The sequence below is a fragment of the Chiloscyllium punctatum genome, chromosome 3, assembly GCF_047496795.1.
Source record: "Chiloscyllium punctatum isolate Juve2018m chromosome 3, sChiPun1.3, whole genome shotgun sequence".
NCBI classification, from domain to species: Eukaryota; Metazoa; Chordata; class Chondrichthyes; order Orectolobiformes; family Hemiscylliidae; genus Chiloscyllium; species Chiloscyllium punctatum.
This window is the reverse complement of record NC_092741.1, coordinates 15,820,051-15,839,696: the sequence shown is the minus strand read 5'-3', so window position 1 is coordinate 15,839,696 and position 19,646 is coordinate 15,820,051. Positions and strand designations below refer to the sequence as shown.

At 41.7% G+C, this 19,646-nt stretch overlaps 1 protein-coding gene across 2 annotated transcripts in view; it reads left to right on the top strand.

Annotated features, from left to right (window-relative positions):
• Positions 1-19,646, top strand: part of LOC140455883 (cullin-9) — a 164,092-nt gene that overhangs the window by 122,676 nt on the left and 21,770 nt on the right. For both annotated transcript variants that reach the window (XM_072550693.1, XM_072550692.1), the window contains exons 28-31: positions 80-342; positions 6,947-7,325; positions 12,673-12,813; positions 18,281-18,445. In XM_072550693.1, the coding sequence (XP_072406794.1) occupies positions 80-342; positions 6,947-7,325; positions 12,673-12,813; positions 18,281-18,445 (948 nt within the window). The remainder of the gene's footprint in view (positions 1-79; positions 343-6,946; positions 7,326-12,672; positions 12,814-18,280; positions 18,446-19,646) is intronic.

Below are 19,646 nucleotides of genomic sequence, written 5' to 3'. Positions count from 1 at the left end.
TGGTAAGTGCGTGGACCTACAGATTGCAGTGTAATTTTGAAGAGCTGTTTCTTACCATGTGTCACTAAACCATTTGCAGGTGATTGAAAGCTGTCAGAACCAGGGATCAAGTTTAGCACATAAGTTCCTTCACTTTAACTGCAGCAATATGGACGTTCTGTCTTGCATCATGCACCTCATCAACAAAGGTTACATCAGACGGAATGACGACAACCCTCACATTCTGGAGTATGTGCTTGAAGACCCAGCAACCCCTCGGAAGGGACAAGCGCACACAATATTCAGAAAACTTGGAGCAAAAACCATGGAGCCAAATGACAAAGAGAATCTGTCCTTATTTAGGTAACACCAAATTACCAGCGATCTACATCCATATATCAATTAACTTCAGTTGTGCGACTGGCTTTGACTGCTTGCTTTTTCCATTAGTTTGCTGCTTTAGCATGTGGCTATAACAGATCTTCAGTATGAGCGAAATTGCTTTAACTTTTGCATTTTGTGGGTTTAAAGATACGTAGCTGGACATTCTCCAGCTTTTAGATTTTCAATTGAGATGTATATCTTCTACTTTTGGACCAATTGGCCAAGTAACGTGCACTACAAGAGGATAGTTTTCATTGTACTTAAGGTAAGGTAGACATCCTTCAATAAGAAGCAGAAAAGTGTCAGCTTTCTGCAACTTCACAGCCCAAAGTGTCACCTGTATGCCTGAGGGTAAAGCTTTTCCATTTCTCTGGTCTCAATCATTACCAGGAGTCCTTAGTGCCTGAGCAAGTGGCAGTCCATGCATGTGTGAGGACAGTGGGTATTCTGTTTTTCTCCACTTGCCCCCCTCTGTAATCCCATGCTTTCTGAGTGTTCATATACCCCTCAGTTTTGCTAGTTAAGGTAAACACTGACATGGTGACCTAACTACTGTTAAGTAAGTTTAGCAGAGCCACTGGGGCAGTCTGGTTCACAGGGTTCCATTTATGTATCAAGGCCAACAAGGTAATATTATCTACAATAATCACTATTGCACCTTCAGCTTTCAAGTCACCAATCTACAGTTTTAAGACTGAGCTACAGCCTATATGTACCATACACATTTGGAGTTCTGCTGTATGCATTAGGTGGAATTGGGCAAAGTCCTAACAGAAGTATTAAATGAAAAATGCAAATTTTCCAAGATGTAATTTGTCAGGGTTGGATTTATTCTGTTGAATAAATCAAATAGTATATTACAACAGAAACCATGTAACTGCTTTGTTGAACCTAATAATCAAAAGAGCAACATATATGTCACCTCATGTCTCCTGCACTGATGCATATTTGTACTAGTATCTGAGATTAGATTGTTTCATTTCAACCATAATTGTAATAAAATGTTCTTACAAATTTTTTGGTCATATAGTTGCCCTCTCTTTTGTTTTTATTTCACTTTGCTGGTGTCTATGACAGATAGTAAATTGAGACCCTGCCAAATTTACTCAACCTCCAAGATCTTCTCCAGTATAATCAAAAATAAAATGGTTTTAATTATTTGGATGTAGCTTGGGAGAGGGATTATGTGCCATTGTAGGTCACATCCTGGCCTTTAAACTCTGGGCGTGGTTTCAAAACAAGCCCAAATGGCTCTCCTCCCTGAATCTGCAGAATGAGCTGAGTCAGGTTGCTCCTTTGTCAGCTTCATGTCCTTTGCCTTGAGTATATTCCTGCAGATGCCTTCCATCACCCAGGATTCTCCTCCAAATGACCATTCTTCATATGAGATATGATAGCAAGGATTTAAAGGCCACCTAACTCTGTGTGGGTAACTAATTGAACCATTCTTCCCCCAGCGTTATTCGCTTAGATCATGGCTGGACTATGCTTCAGCATCATAATCTAGTATCCATTAGAAATCAAATATTGCTCTATCTTGGTTTTAAATTTAAGTAACTGTCATGTTTGCAAGGTATGTAACTGAATTTCAGATCAACACTACTGTTTGTGTGAAAGCATGCTCATTCTTTGTGCAACTTGTAATTGAAAATGGTGGTTTCTTCACAGAAGGAATATGGTCTACCAAATATATCCTGTTAAACTACGTTATTGTTTTGAAGACATTAACGTAATACGAAATAGACATGGGAGTAGGCAGTTTGGCCCCTTGAGTGCATTCTGCCATTCAACTAGCTTCATGGCTGATCTGACATTCCTCGCATCCACTTTCCCCATTGCCCTTAATTCCCCGACTGATCAAGAATCTATGTACTTATCTCAGCCTTCAGTATACACAAGGGCTCTACTCCTACAGCTCTCTGTGGCAAGGAGTTCCAAAGACACTTAACCCTCAGAGGAATTTGCTGCTCATCTTGGTCTTAAATTGGCTCCCCTAAATATTAAGACTTCATTCGTAAACTCCCAAGAAGGGAAACATCCTCTCAGCATTTACCTTGTCAAGCCAGAATCTGATGTGTTTCAATGAGATAATCTCTCATTTTTCTAAATTCCAGTGAGTTGAGTCCCAAATTGTTTAGCCTTTGCTTATAAAACAATCCCTCCAACCAGAGATCATAGTGAATGTCACAATTGTCTCCAGTGAAACAATATCTTAAATAAGGGGACCAAAACTGCTGTCAGTACTTCAGATGTGGTCTCATCACCTTATACAGTTGCTGTACCTGACTTAGCTAACCCCTACAATTTGCTGAAGGCAAGAACAAAGATTGTATATTCGTGCAACCTGTAATCGCAATTTCACAAGCTATGCTCTGGTATCAAACTGCTGAAACTGCAGTGTTCTTCCAAACTAATATATTCTTCCCAAGGTGTTGTAACACCCAAAGCTGAATGCAGGCTATCATATATGATCTGATCAAGATTCTATAAAATAAAACCACTTTTTTTGTTTCTGAAGTGTTTTGAGATAAAAGGTATACCTCACCACTAAGTGGATGACCTCAGTCATATTTGCCTTAGATTTGCCCACTCTTGGTTTGCATCACATCGTAAACTCCTAATTTCAACTTCGTGTGCCTCCTAACTTAGTGTCATCTTCAATTTTGAGGTGCACAACTCCCTTTTTCAATAACCATATATATGGTTTTAAGAAAATGTTCAGTGCAGGGAACTGAGGAAGGACATGTGTCACATCTGGTCAATGAGAAAACTAAGCTTTTATCCTATTCACTGTTCCCCAAACTTCAACAATATCAAACTGCCTCTCAAGGTCACTTGCAAATCCAGTTGTTTTTCTTCTTTGTTGTGATCTCTTGTCATAGAGCACAGCACATAAATAGACCCTTCGCTCCAACTAGATATCCTAATCTAATCTCATCCCATTTGCCAGCACTTGGCTCACATCCCTCTAAACTCTTCCTACTCGTATACCCATCCAGATACCTTTTTTAAATGTTGTAATTATACCATCTCTACCACTTCCTCTGGCAGCTCATTCCATACAGATATCACCCTCTTTGTGAAAAAGTTGCCCCTTGGGTCCCTTTTAAATTCCAAACCCCCCCCCCCCCCCCCAAACCTAAATTTATGCCCTCTAGTTCTGGACTCTCGCACCCCAGGGAAAAGATCTTGTCTATTTATCCTGTCCCTGCCCCTCATGATTTTATAAATCTCTAAGGTCACTTTCTCTCTTACTTTTCAGAGGTCTTTGTGCAGACCATCCATAGACATCCATCTGTACCATGCTACTGACTGGAATATTTAATGAGATTAGCCAAGCATTACTTGAATTCAGCTGCTACATGTCCCATTGTGCTATCACTCTATCCTAGTGTCTTGTAATGTCTCTACGTATTATTGTTAAAATGTTTCCTTTCTCAACTGGGTGATCTTACTTCTCCCTCCCTTAACAAGGAAGTGATGCTTGTAGTTTTCCAGTTGGAAGATGTTACTCCCTGAATAGACCATTAGACATAGGAACAGCAGCAGGCCATTCAGCCCATCAAGCCCACTTTTGCATTCAGTACATTTTTCCCATAACCTTTGACTCCCTTACTGGTTAAAAATCTGTGTACCACAGCTTTGAAGATCTAGACTCGGCTTTGATGGACCTCTGCGCTGAAGAATTCCACAGGTTCACTACATTCTGAGAGGAAAACAAAATCCTATTTCTAATAACTAGACAACTCCTCACTCTCCGATTTTGCCCTCTAGTCTTAGACTTTCCCACAAGTGGGAGCAGCCTCTCCAAATCTAACCTGTCAAGCTTCCTAAGAATATAATGTTTCTAAACTCAAACCAGTCCAGAGCCAACTTAATCAACACCTCCTGATAATACAGTTCTTCCTTACCTGAGATTAAGCAAGTGAACCTTCTCTCGACTTCTATTGTCAGTGTTTAGATTAGATTAGATTAGATTAGATTAGATTACTTACAGTGTGGAAACAGGCCCTTCGGCCCAACAAGTCCACACCGCCCCGCCGAAGCGTAACCCACCCATACCCCTACATCCATATCGACCCCTTACCTAACACTACGGGCAATTTAGCATGGCCAATTCACCTGACCTGCACATCTTTGGAGTGTGGGAGGAAACCGGAGCACCCGGAGGAAACCCACGCAGACACTGGGAGAACGTGCAAACTCCACACAGTCAGTCGCGGGAATTGAACCCTGAGGCGGGAGTGTATCATTCCTCAGATAAGGGACCCAAAATTGTTCACAGTATTGAGTCATAGAGATACACAGCATTGAAACCAACCCTTTGGCTCAACTTGTCTGAGTTGACCAGATGTCCTAAATTAATCTAGTCCCATTTGCCTACATTTGGCCCATATCCCTCTAAATCTTTCCTATTCTTATGCCCATCCAGAGGCCTTTTAAATATCGTAATTGTAACAACCCTTCACCGCTTCCTCTGGCAGCTCATTCCATACACTCACCTCACTCTACCTGAAAAGGTTGCCCCTTAGGTCCTTTATAAATCTTTCTCCTCTTACCTTAAACCTGTACCTTCTGGTTTTGGACTCCACTAGCCTGGGAAAAAGATCTTGTATATTCACCCCGTCCATGTCCCATATGACTTTATAAACTTCTATATGGTTTCCCCTCAGGCTCTGATGCTCGAGGGAAAACAGTCCCAGCCTATTCAGCCTCTCCCTATAGCTCAAATCCTCCAACCTGGCAACATCCTTGTAAATCTTTTCTGAACCCTTTTCAAGTTTCACAACATGTTTCCTGTAGCAGGGAGACAAGAATTGAATGCAGTATTCTAAAAGTGGCCTAACCAATGTCCTGTACAATCACAACATGACTTCCCAACTCCTATACTCAATGCACACTGATCAACAAAGGCAAGCATACCAAACGCCCCCTTCACTCTGTCTACCTGTGACTCTACTTTTAAGATCTGGACTGACTAGTGACCAATTCTGAGAATATTTGAAAATTATGAAAGGTTCATTATTTATTTGATAGTTCGCTCTGAAACTGATCATGGTCTTGAAATTTGCTCCTCTTTAACCCATGACTTCCTCCATTACTGTCAAACCTTGGCCATAAAAGCATTTTGCCCATGGTGCCCATCCTGGCTTTCTATAGAGGGATCTAGTCTTATTCTCCTGTCCTATCCCCTCGTTCTGCAGGTTTTCCCAGACGTACCTATTCAGTTTCCTTTTGAAATGGTTCATGATCTTTACTTCCATCAGCCATGTTGCTAGCAACCTCTAGGTTATTACCCCACACCATATCAGCAAAAGTGATTCCTCACGCCTTCTCTGTATCTCTTACCCAAAACCTTAAGCCTGTGTCTACAGTCATTGAACCATCAACTAATGAGAACACCCTTCCTTGTTTTCCTTTCTAAACTGGTCAGGATCTTCTACACCTCCATAAAATCTACCGTCAGTCTGCTTTGCTCCAAGGACTGCAACCCCAGCTTCTCCAATGTAACCTTCTGGCTAAAATTCCTCATTACAGGAACCATTCTGGGAATCTCCTCCTCTTACACCCTCTTGGGAACCCTCACAACCTTAAGTGTGGTGATCAGAACTGGGGGCAATGATGTATTTGAAGCTTGTCCAGAAAGTTTGGAAAAGTTCATTTTCCTTTTGTCTGCTCCTTTGCCAAAGGTTTTCTTAAAACCCAGATTGACCGCATACACTGCATTTCTTTCAATAGCACCAGCTTTATTCAACAAAATATTAATTAGCTTAGCCCAGCTTGACTTGCCTTATGTAAATCTGTGCTGGCCAATTCAAACCTCTCCAACACTGTTAACTTTTTCCTGATTACAGTTCCTAAAATCTTACCCAACAGCAACATTAAGCTGATGACCCTCTATTTACTAGGAATATCCTTCAAACCTGTCATGCATCAAATTCATTTCATTCCGGTCTTTGACTTTTTTAGGTTTATTTATAATGCTAGAATGCGGTTGCTTTCCTCCAGTGAAAACAATGATTTAAGCCTCATTTTAATAATGAATAGAAAAATGCTTGAAGTATTCAGCTGGTTAGGCATCATCTGTGGAGAGAAAAACAAATTAACATTTTGTCAATGGGTGATTCTGAAATTTCCTTCAATTGATAATTTTCCTCCAATCATAAAGAGCTAATAATTGAACTTGAATTTATAAAATGCCTTTCGTGTCACATCTGCCAGTGTGCTTCACAGCCAGTTGATGTAAAATACGTAGTCATTGTTTTATGGGCCAGGGCCATGACCAAATTAGGCATAACAAGATCCCACCAGCAGTGTTGGTGCACGTGGACCAGTAGACCAGGTTTAGTGATGGGCACAGTTGAGGAATGGATGTGACCAGTCTGCTTGAAGAACTCTGCCTGCTGCGTAGCCACTCTGGGCCCCAACTGAACGTTTCATCCTGTCAGCACCTTGGGTTTTTAAAGTCGAGTGTTAGACATCTATTCTAGTTAGTGTGGAAAGTGTGGCTAATGGTTTGGAATCTGCACTGGTGACTCGGTGCTTGTGGGGCTAAATGATTTTTTTTTTGGTTTGTCTTAAGCTTTGACAGCGGTTTTGAGGCTGGGTCACAGAGCTCAGAAGAAGGAGTGTTGGAGACGGTGCTCATGTCAATGGGCCGAACCATGAATCAAGAGGAGGTGCAGCAATTGATGAACCAGACTGTCCTGCAGGTTGCAGATACGCTCAGCATCTCTACTGATATGTCGCAGCACTTGCTCATGCACAGCAAGTGGAACGTTGACTTGTTGGTGCAGCGATATGCTGAAGATCGTGAGGTTCTCCTGTTGGCGGCGGGACTTCAGGTCCGGAACCCACAAACATTTAACAGCCCCATCACCCAATGTCCTGTTTGTCTAAACCTACTTAGTAATGAAAGTGAAGCTGCTCCCACTCTTTGCTGCAAGCACTACTGCTGTAAGGTGAGTCCTGTTAAAGTACATTTTGAGATGTTATGCTGATCATTGTACAATTTGTGCCATATTGTCAGAAAGCTGAATGAACATCCAGTACCTATACTGTGCAATGCAACACTAAGATTGTAGTGGTCAGGTAATAGTGTATTGGTTTTAAAGCCTGTACATTTTAGGAGGGAAGGAAGACTTGGAAGAGCACCCCTCCGTCCCAAAACCACCACCAGCGAGAACAGGGAGGAGGGAAAGAATTGAGAATCGACCAAGACTTTCAGTTGTTGTTAATAGATGGAGAATTGAGTGTTGGAATACGAACCTTATCCAGTTTTCTGCTTTGTTGGATGGGTGGAATGATGTTTCTAAACAGGGCTGACCATCTGACTGAAAGTAGGAGTTATGAGAATGACCGTGGGCACAACCACAAATTCAGTAGCTGATTGTAGATTCAAAAGTCTGAGGAGAGTTTCTAATTTCAAATTTAACTCTAGTAACTAGCAAAGAAAGTAGAAGCAAAGGTAGGCCATTGAGGCCCTTCGTTATTGAATATACTTGTGGTTCAATGCCACACTCCTGCTCTCTCCCATTCCCCTTGATACCTTCAGTATCGAGGATTCTGTCTCTTTTTAAACTATATTCAATGACCTAATCTCTATATTTATCTGTAGGGGTGAGTTCCACAGGCTCACTACCCTCTGAGTGAAGAAATTTCTCCATGTCTCTGTAATAAATGAATTACCTCATATCCTTGACCATGAATCTTCATTCTGAGCCTCCTGTCATTGGAAGCATTATCCCTCCATCCAATCTGTCCAACACTTAGTTTTATACATTTCAATGAGACTCTATCATTTTTCAAAATTCCAGTGAAATAGGCCTAGTTGACCCAAGCTGTCATCCCAGGAATTAGCCTGGTGAATTTGAATTGCGCTCCCTCTAATGGTAAGTATTAGATGACCACGGCACGGTGGCTCAGTGGTTAGCACTGCTGCCTCACAGCATCAGGGACCCGGGTTCAATTCCCGCTCGGGCAACAGTCTGTGTGGAGTTTGCACATTCTCCCAATGTCTGCGTGGGTTTCCTCCCACAGTCCAAAGATGTACAGGTTAGGTGAATTGGTCGCGCTAAATTGCCCGTTGTGTTAAGTGCAGGGGTATATGTAGGAGAATGAGTCTGGGTGGGTTGCACTTCGGAGGGTCATTGTGGACTTGTTGGGCTGAAGGGCCTGTTTCCACACTGTAGGGAATCTAATCTAATCTCAAATCTCTGCACAATAGTCTAGGTGTTACTCAGGAATTATACAATTACAGTAAGCCTTCCTTGCACCTGTACGCAATGCAAGGACTAGAAGATCTGGAATCTATTGATGTACCATGTGTTTTTTAGACAGTGAGAACTGTTTCATCACAGCAGTGTAAGTCAATTAATAAATATTAATTGGGTTTTTTATTTAAGCTTCAGTTGTGTTCTTTTCCAATGACTCTGGCTCTGTGCTCCATAATGGTACCCCACACAAGTGGTCAATCCTCATCTGTGATTCACGCAGGTATATATTAGTAAGCTACGTGAGCAATCTGGGTCACAGTGAACCTGTCTTGTCGCCTTTTGACATATTCAGGCTACTGAAGAATGAAGAGCACAAACCCTGGCTTCCCCTGAGTTCACAATTGGTAAAGCCAGTTGTGGTATTTGATTAAATTTAAAAATTGAGGCACGTGGATAGGGTGGATATCAAGCAGCTGTTGAGGAGTCAGTAACAAAGGGGCATATTTCTAACATGAAAGGCAGGAGGTTCAGAGGAGACTTGAGGAAAAGTTGTTTCAATGAGTGCGTGAACAGTTTTCACCAGTGTGATAGGGCCTGGAATGCACTGCTTGGGAGGGTAGTCAAGTTGAGAAACTTCACAACCTTTAAAAAGTATTGCAATGAGCACTTGAAGAGTCATAATATTCAAGGCCTAGTACTGGAAAGTGCAACTCGTGTAGACTTAATATATTCTTAGTAGTACAGACTTGGGCAGAATGGCCTTTTCTGTACTGTATGATCATATTCTCTGATTTGAGTGCTGATTGTGACCTCAAATTGAGAACTTGATGTAAAGTGGAAATTGGGTGCTCCTGTAAAGCCTTACATCTTGAGACTGGGGAGGTTTTTTGAGTTCCTTAAATTTAGCAATTGTCCACAAGGTGGCCCTGTCCTTAAGTAATCTGAACCAGGAAATAGTGCAAGATGACACGACAGTGAAGACTTGCTGCTCTGCCTGTTTGTGCAGTAACCATGGCACAACCTGAGTGTGTGAAAGATGAAATAAAAGTAGAAAATGCTGGAAATACTCAGCAGGTCAGACAACTTCTATAAAAAGAAAAAAAAAATACATTTCAGATCTGTCACCTTTAATCAAAATACTTATGTGATAGATTAGTCATAATTAGATGCAACAAATTATTTCTTTGAAGGTGCAAGTTACTGCAGTTTCTGGAATCTGTACTGAAAACAAAAATGTAGTGGTGATTCCAGCAGGTCAGGCAGCGCTCATGGAGAGAAAGCGAGCTAACATTTTGAGTTGAGATGACACTTCATCAGAGCCACTTCATTCTGATGAAGAGTCATGTAGACTTGAAATGTTAAATAATTTCTTTGAATTCATTGCCTGGATAATCGTAGCACCATTTCCCACCAAAATGCTTTCTGAATTTAGTACAGCGAGCGTTTTATTAACTGTTACCTGAGGCTCCAGGAGTGTACCAATTAATTAAATGTTCCAGTTGATCAAGAGCTCCACATAATCAATGTAAAAACACAGACTAAGTGATAGAAACATGATGCGGGGGATATCACATCACTGTTATACTTTATTTGCAGCATAAATCACTGAAATAACAATGCAGTTTTGCCTGAAATAAATCTTACTGGCAGGGAGCCTTCTCACTCTCACTGACTGCTCTGAGATTGTGATAATACAATAAACCTCTGGTATTTCAGTTGTATAATTTTTTTCCTTTTTATTGAGGATGCTGGTTAAAATAAAGTTTGCTATGTTATAGGAAGATAAATACAAGATTAGGAAAAAAAAACTATAGTTTGTGTGAAATATCAAAAGTGATCCTTTTCAATGGACCATCCCTTAATTCATCCTTTAAAATTCTTTGTGCCTCCTATTTTTTAAGGAGAATTGAAAGGGGTCAGTTTCGGGTTCCCAGATACACTGCTTGTTTCTTTCTGGTCCTATATATCACCCTAAATTCAGAAACAGCATTGCAGCTGTTCTTTACCAGGAAAAGCGTTCAAAGGAATAATCTATGTGAATATCATTCTCTGCGATCTACTGTGTTTTTTAAGCTTGAGTGCAAGTATTTTGGATCTCGACTATTCGGTAATTGACAATTGTTGGATTAACGATTCCCTTAATAAGTATTCAAACATCAGGTAATAGTTTGATTTTCCTGTTCCACGCTATCTCAAATTTGTATAACAGCAATCGAATTATTCACAGAATCCCAGGTGTGGTGAAAACCAGTGAATGTGCTAGCTTCTACCCAGTCAGAATTCATCCCTCTGATATGACTTATTAAGAGTCCTGTTACCTCATTTTTTTCCACAGTATACTATTCATTTGATTTCAGTGACTTACATGCAAAATCCCAGAATTCTATTCTCTTGCATTCTACAACTTGTCGCCATCTAGTTTATAGCTTTTCTGTTTGTTTCTAGTCCCATTGTGTGGTCCGGAATTGCTAATTTCTCGACGTTTCAAACAGTGAACCCGGATCCACTACTTTTCTTCTTTTTCTTTAAATGATTTGGATACGAGCAGTAGAGGTATAGTTAGTAAGTTTGCAGATGACACCAAAATTGGAGGCGTAGTGGACAGCAAAGAACTACAACAGGATCTTGATCAGATGGGCCAATGGGTCGAGAAGTGGCAGATGGAGTTCAATTTAGATACATGCGAGGTGCTGCATTTTGGGAAAGCAAATCTTAGCAGGACTTTTACACTTAATGGTAAGGTCCTAGGGAGTGTTGCTGAACAAAGACACCTTGGAGTGCAGGTTCATAGCTCCTTGAAAGTGGAGTCACAGGTAGATAGGGTAGTGAAGAAGGTGTTTGGTATGCTTTCTTTTATTGGTCAGAGTATTGAGTACGGGAGTTGGGAGGTGATGTTGTGGCTGTTCAGGACATTGGTTAGGCCGCTGTTGGAATATTGCGTGCAATTCTGGTCTCCTACCTATCGGAAAGATGTTGTGAAACTTGAAAGGGTTCAGAAAAGATTTACAAGGATGTTGCCAGGGTTGGAGGATTTGAGCTATAGAGAGAGGTTGAATAGGCTAGGGCTGTTTTCCTGGAGTGTCGGAGGCTGAGGGGTGACCTTTATAGAGGTTTATAAATTCATAAATTGACATTTCTTTTTCTTGGACTAGGAGAGTCCAGAATTAGAGGGTAAAGGGTGAGGGTGAGGGGGGAAAGATATAAAAGAGACCCAAGGGGCAACCTTTTCACACACAGGGTGGTACGTGTATGGAATGAGCTGCCAGAGGAAGTGGTGGAGGCTGGTACAATTACAACATTTTAGATTAGATTAGATTAGATTACTTACAGTGTGGAAACAGGCCCTTCGGCCCAACAAGTCCACACCGCCCCGCCGAACCTGCACTCCAAGGTGTCTTTGTTCAGCAACACTCCCTAGGACCTTACCATTAAGAGGCATTTGGATGGGTATATGAATAGGAAGGGTTTGGAGGGATATTGGCCAGGTGCTGGTAGGTGGGACTAGGTTGGGCTGGGTTATCTGGTTGGCATGGACAAGTTGGACCAAAGGGTCTGCTTCCATGCTGTGCATCTCTGACTCTATAACCGTAGTCAACAAAAACTGATTTCACTCAATCAATAAACCTCCTGTTGGCATACTGAGGTCATGAGCTCCATTAAACGAAAATGCCATTTGAGCTGTCTGTTTGCAGAGCACCTGCCATTTCTGTTGCAACATCCATCTATTGGTTAAATAAATCCAATACCCTGGTCTGAGTGTTTGGGAAATGCATTTCAGGTGTGTAACCGATATGTTGTCTGATGCCTATCCTGAATTTGACATTCAAGCTTGAGGATGTCTTAGTCTATATTGGGTCTAACTGTTGTTCAAAGCTGGATTTCAGTCCTGCTCACTATTTCATTCACTCTTGTAAAGTTTCCTTTGGAGCTATCTATTGGAGCATGAGGAGCCATACTTTATCCAATTTTAATCTTCCTGACCAGAAAGGAGCAGTGTTGCTTAACTCAATTTGGACCTGCATAGAACAGAGCAATGATTCTATCCAACAGTGGTGTTTATATTTTGATGTTGTCTTGATCTTTGTGTCCTCAGTCCTGCTGGAAAGAGTATTTAATAACGAGAATTGAGCAAAACCTGGTGCAGAATTGTACTTGCCCAATCTCTGACTGCCCTGCACAGCCAACCAATGAGTTTATCTCGTCTATTATAAGTGACAGTGAGATTGCAGCCAAGGTAAGACATTAGCTTTGTTAAGACAGTTAATTGAAATTAAAATCTAATGAAAACATAATTGTTTCAGTTCAGTTGTTTCTCAGTCGATGTTTTGTTCTAAGCAATGTAATTGTCCTAGATCATTATGAATGAAGGCAAACCATTTTATTTTGCATTTTCTTTATTTGTTCCTGGGATACGGGCTTTGCTGTTTGGTCACCGTTTATTGCCCAATCCGTGCCACTGGGGAAGCTGCTGATGAGTGTCTTCGTGAAGCAATGCAGTAGTTGGAATATGGGAGCATACACAGTGCTATTTGGCAGGGAGTTTGATTCACCAACGTGAGAGAAACGGTGACATGTTTCCTCACCAGGATGATGTTCCTTCAACAGGAACTTACAGGTGCTGGTGTTGCCATGTATCAGCTGCCCTTTTACTTCTAGGTAATATGGAGGTAAAGTTGCCATAGTCCCAGAGGGCTGCGCTCTCATTAGAGAGATAGGGTAAGGAGTTGGGAATTGTAGGGAGTTAAACCTGAGGGCCCCATGTCTCCAGTGTGGGACAAGGTAAGCATAGGGGGACTTTTTGTGCTGACCTCGGTTATACATGATTTAGAGATGCCATTGTTGGACTGGGGTGAACAAAGTTAAAAATCTCACAACACCAGGTTACAGTCTAACAGATTTATTTGGAAGCACTAACTTTTGGAGTGCTGCTCAGTCATCAGGTGGTTGTGGAGTATAAGATTGGACGACGCAGAATTTATAGCAAAAGATCACAGTGTGATGCCACTGGAATTATATTTTGAAAAAAACTGGATTTTTTTGTTAAGTCTTTCATCTTTTAGAATAACCATCCTAGTTTTGGTTCGTTCTTATGTAAAATCCAGACCTTTTTTTAAAAGTCACATTCTCATGTTAACTTTAAACAATACATGCCATCTCAGCTCAGATAATGCAGTGAAGGTGTGAGGTTGAAGTCAATCTGTGTCCCAATAATCAGAATGTTTCTATTTCTAAAGTGGGATTGACAAATCTTACATGGATTTATGTATTTTTGAGCAAAATAAAACGTAGTTCTGCAGGTATAAATTCCCCTCACAAACTGTGCACATAGGGGAGACAGTGAATGTGAACATGTGTGTGTGTCTGAGAGACAGTATGTGTGTGAGTATTATGGGGTATATGAGAGTGTGTGTGTCTGAGCATATGAGTGAGAAAGGTTCTGCATGAGTGTGTGCTTGCACGCACGAGTGTGAGTGTAGTGCAGTGGGGTCACCTGTCGTGTGATATGAACCCAAGGTCCTGGTTGAGGCCATCCCTGTGAGTACCGAACTTGGCTATCAGCCTCTGCCTGGCCACTTTGCGTTGTTGCCTGTCCCGAAGTCTGCCTTGCAGGATGGTCACCTGAAGGTTTGAAGTCTAATGTCCTGGACCACTGAAGTGTTCTCCGACTGGGAAGGAACACTCCTGTCTGTTTGTGTGGTATCCATTCCTGTGGCCTCTGCTCGGTCTTGCCTCAGGACCTCCTTGCCTGAAGCGTATGAGATAGACAATGTTGGCCAAGACGGAAAGATGTTATGAAACTTGAAAGGGTTTAGAAAAGGTTTACAAGGTTGTTGCCAGGGTTGGAGGATTTGAGCTATAGGGAGAGGCTGACAGGCTGGGGCTGTTTTCCCTGGAGTGTTGGAGGCTGAGGGTTGACCTTATAGAGGTTTACAAAATTATGATGGGATAAATAGGCAAAATCCTTTCCCTGGGGTCAGGGAATCCAGAACTAGAGGGCATAGGTTTAGGATGAGAGGGGAAAGATATAAAAGAGACCTAAGGGGCAACTTTTTCATGCAGAGGGTGGTACGTGTATGGGATGAGCTGTCAGAGGATGTGGTGGAGGCTGGAACAATTGCAACATTTGAGAGGCATTTGGATGGGTATATGAATAGGAAGGGTTTGGAGAGATATGGGCCTGGTGCTGGCAGGTGGGACTAGATTGGGTTGGGATATCTGGTCGGCATGGACAGGTTGGACCAAAGGGTCTGTTTCCATGCTGTACATCTGTATGATTCTGACACAAGTACCTGCCGTGTACATGGTGGGTGGTGTCCCCACGTGTAATGGTAGTATGCATATCGACACGTCTTGCAGTGTCTACTGTGACAGGATTGTACAGTATTGTCCTGAAGGCTGGGCAGTTTTCTGCAAACAATGATCTGTTTGAGGTTTGATGGTTATTTAAAGGCGAGAAGTGGAGGTGTGGGGAAGGTCTTGGTGAGTTGCCCATCCTCATTGATAATGTGTTGCAGGCTGCAAAGAACATGGCGTAGTTTTTCTACTCCCGGATTCCCTGAGGCAGGGTGAGACCAAGCAGAGGCTACAGCAACGGATGACTGCACTCTGCACAACAATCACTAGCCAGCATTGTTCCCTCCCAGTCAGGGAACACTTAAGCGGTCCAGGACATTTGGCCTTGGACCTTGGGGTGACCATCCTCCAAGGCAGTCTTCAGGACAAGCAACAATACAGAGTGGCTGAGCAGAAGCTGATAGCCAAGTTTGATACCCATGGGGATGGCCTCAACCGGGACATTGGGTTCATGTCACACTACAAGTGACCCCACTACACTATCAAAAGCTCTCCCAGACGCACGCACACTCCTGTAGACCCGCACACTCCTGTAGACCCACACACACTCAGACTCTCTTCCATATGCTGTCATATACACATCCCTCACACACAAACCCACCCCATTACACACTCACAGACACTCACATTCCTTCCCCCCCCCCCCCCCCCCCCAAACAACATGCTCATACTCACTCTGTCTCCCAGTACGTGCACACAATTTGTGGGGTGAAGTTATACTTGCAGAATTACATTTTATTTTGCTCAAAACTGCATGAATCCATTCAAGATTCTGTAAATTGGACTTTAGGAATAGAATCAGTTTGAATATTGGGACACAGACAGACTTTAACCTCCCATCTTCAAAGCAATATCTGAACTGCCACAGCGCCTATTGTTCAAGCTAACTTGAGAATGTAACTTTTAAAAAAAGGTTTTGCAATTTTACATATGAAAGAACCTAAACTAAGATGATCATTCTAAAAGATGAAAGACTTAACAAACAATCCAGGTTTTTCAATACATAATTTCAGTGGCATCACACTGTAATCTTTTGGTATAAATTCTGTGTTGTATGATCTTATACTCCACAGCCACCTGATGAAGGAGCAGCGCTCCGGAAGCCAGTGCTTCCGAATAAACCTGTTGGACATAACCTGGCATTGTGACTTTTAACTCAGGAATTAAATTTGTTCTGTTGGTGACACTCCAAAATTAGAGGCTGTAAGTTAATGGTATGAGGAGAAAGAGTTAAAAGAGACCTAAAGGTCGACTTTTTCATGCAGAGGGTGGTGCATGTATGGAATGAACTGCCAGAGGAAATGGTGGAGGCTGGTACAATCAGAGCATTTAAAAGGCATCTGGATGGGTATATGAATAGGAAGGGTCTGGAGGGATGTAAACCAGGTGCTGACAAATGGGACAAGATTAATTAAGGATATCTGGTCGGCATGGACGTGTTGGACCAAAGGGTCTGTTTCCAAGCTGTACATCTTCTATGGCTCGAAATGATGACTTTATTTTACATGAGTCCTGTTTGCTGGGAGTCCAGAATTATCCCAATTTGTCAGAAATTTCATCAGGAATGACCTCGTTTGTCATGAGTCCTCAAATGGATTTTTTTTTGTTGGGAATCCTGGGAGTGGTGACAGTGTAGCATCCTCTCCCATTCACTTCTGTTATATTGAACACTGTGATTATTGTTATGTACTTGTGCTTTGCATACACCATTCCTGGAGAGATAACTACCAAGAGATTGGGTCCAGGGTTCAATGACATAATCATCTACTTCAGTTCAGAATGTTCATGTTTATATTTAAATTGATCATTGACCAGAAACTCCACTGCAGCAGAAACAAAATACTCTGGCTTCATGAACAGGTCAGAAGCTAGAAGTTTTGAGTCAAACAACTTACCTCCTGTCTCCCAAAAAGCTCACCTTGCACTGTAATCTGTTAAATTTCACAAGGCAAAGAACTATTCAAAATACCACTATTTAAAGAAAAAATTTTAAGTTTTATTTTTAAGTCCAAAAGAGAACATTAAACAACAACGATTTATAACTGGTTTCTCTAGAACCTATTTCTTACCCACGTCACTTTACAATACTGATCCAATAAATTCCTTCTTAAATTTACGGCAAAATCAATTTCAAACCCAGTTATTGTCTTTGGATGTCAAACTTAATAGATTTCTCTGGGTCAGTGTTGGCATTCTGCTGCACAAACTTCTTACAGACAGGTACCTTTTAGAGAGCTATTCTGCTGGTTGTTATGTTGGTACTTGACAGCTCTTTGCTGTTCTCCCTCTAACTGTTCAAAATATCTGACTTTTTATACCCCAAAACATTGGATCATTTCATTGGTTTGATGTCATTCAAAATAGAAAAATGCAAATTTGATTGGATTTTGGTGTCTGGAGCATACATTAAACTGATTAGCCAAATGTGAATTTATGGTGTACCATGGTAATGCAGTTCCGGCTATTTGTTTCAATCAAATGTTACATTTTAAAATTGTTCAGCATACGCTGTCTCTGTCTCTGTCCGTGCCAGCTTCCACTCTCTCTCTCAAAGGTTCAGTACATACTTCACCTTCATAACACCTGGGTGGGTGTGACTCCAACAACACTCGAGCTCAACACCATTAGACAGAGCACAATTGGCACCAGATCAACACCAATGATGAACTCTCTCCCTTCAACTTCAATCTTACTTTACAACTATTTCTATTAGCTGCATTAACAAGGACAGTGAATGTACTGAAACACCATGCCTTCACTTCCCACTGCATACCACATACCATCCTCACTTCAAGTGATATTGCCTTTCCTTCAGTGTCTGTGTCTAAATTCAGGAATTCCACTGCGGAACCCTATCACCATCTCAAGGGCAGTTATGGATGCGCGCACGCAACCCCCACTCCCAATCCTGAGGGTGAGGTTTTTTTGAAGAAAGTGGAGTGTCCATTTCATTGCCCTCCCTTGATGGCTTGTACGTTTTGATAATGTACCATTTAATTCCACTCTGTGTGACTCTGTTGATTTTAATTTGGTGGTAGTTCTGCTATGTAGTCTATTTGCTTATTCATTAACATTTTACATATCCTGTTCAGATGGGTAAGTTTAGTCTCAAACCTTTTCAAAACTGATGTTCAGTTTAAATACCTCCCAGTCTTGCAAATCTGTAGTAAATACAGATTTTAATTTGAAAATATAAACCAATATCTGCAGATAATAAGCACAACAAAGAAAGATCTAAAAGGTGCTGAAATTCCATGCCAAATGATTGGTGACTTCAATTCTGTTGTGTTGTGACCTGGAGCTGTTGTGACCTTAACTTGCTGCTGCTTTCTGTTCTCTTTCTACAGTACTCAAAAATACTGCTGCGAGGGTATGTGGAATGCTGTTCAAATCTCACTTGGTGCACCAATCCGCAGGGCTGTGATCAGATTCTATGTAAGGAGGGGATAGGCAGTGTCGGTACCTGTTCCAAGTGCTGTTGGTCCTCCTGCTTCTCCTGTAATTTTCCAGAGGTAACTCTATTGTATAAATGCCAAGCAAGCAATAGCCAATTTCATATATAATAACAAATGCTAGACTTCAAAAGGTTTTCACTAACTGTGAAATATTTTGGGATATCCTGCAATTGTGAAAGGAGTCAAACAAATGAAAGTGCGTTTTCCTTTTCCCAGGTAAGTTCTCTAGTTTGAGGTCAGATGTTTTGCCTGTAATTCTGCCTTGTATCCTGACCTGGACACCTGGCTATACAAGGTGGATTCTATGGTTTATTTCAAATTCTCTTTGGGGTGCCAGGTGTTGGCTGGTGACACTCTTTCTGCATTCAGCTGCAGTCTGGGTCCAACTATGTTGAGTTCCGTTGCTTAACGCTATCTTAGGGTTGCTATGTATTCCTCTAGAGTCCACTCAAGAGTAAATAGAAATGCTCCTTTTTTTTTAAGCAAAACTGGGCTTTTCATGCCTTGTGCTTTGACTTCAGAGTTTGTGAGAAGATTTGTAGCTCGGGTGCTTGTTGTTGTGGTTCTGTTCGCCGAGATGGGAATTTGTGTTGCAGACGTTTCGTCCCCTGCGTAGGTGACATCCTCAGTGCTTGGGAGCCTCATGTGAAGCGCTTCTGTGATGTTTCCTCCGGCATTGTGCTTTGACTATTTTGAATGTAGGTCTTGGTCTTGTAAGCTGAAAATGTGTTGCTGGAAAAGCACAGCTTTTCCAGCAACACATTTTCAGCTCTGATCTCCAGCATCTGCAGTCCTCACTTTCTCCTTGGTCTTGTAAGGGCAACATCTTTTTTTCCTATTTCTAATATTTCCCCAGCTCCTTGTAGACACTAACTTGTGGCAGATTGTAGTTCCACAGTGGACTGTTGACCATCCAATGCATTGACCAAGTTTTCACCAATTGCCTGGAGCTCAGACAATGAATACTGACCAGCTGTTCTTGGCTGGATGGTGATGATTGGTCCTTCCTTAGCCCTGGAGAGTTGACAGTTGATAATGGCGAGAGATTATAGTGAAGGTAGGAGAGTGACAGGTCTGTTTCAGTGATGGAGAGGAGGAAGGAATTTTGGGGACTTTTTCAGGGAATGTATCTGAAGACTGTCACTGATCCAATTACAGAAGCTTTTCTGGTGATGTTCAGATGTGTTTCCTGGAACTTTAATGATTGAATTTTGCATTGATCAGTCCTCAGCTAATTGTGATTTGTTGTAGTCAGGCT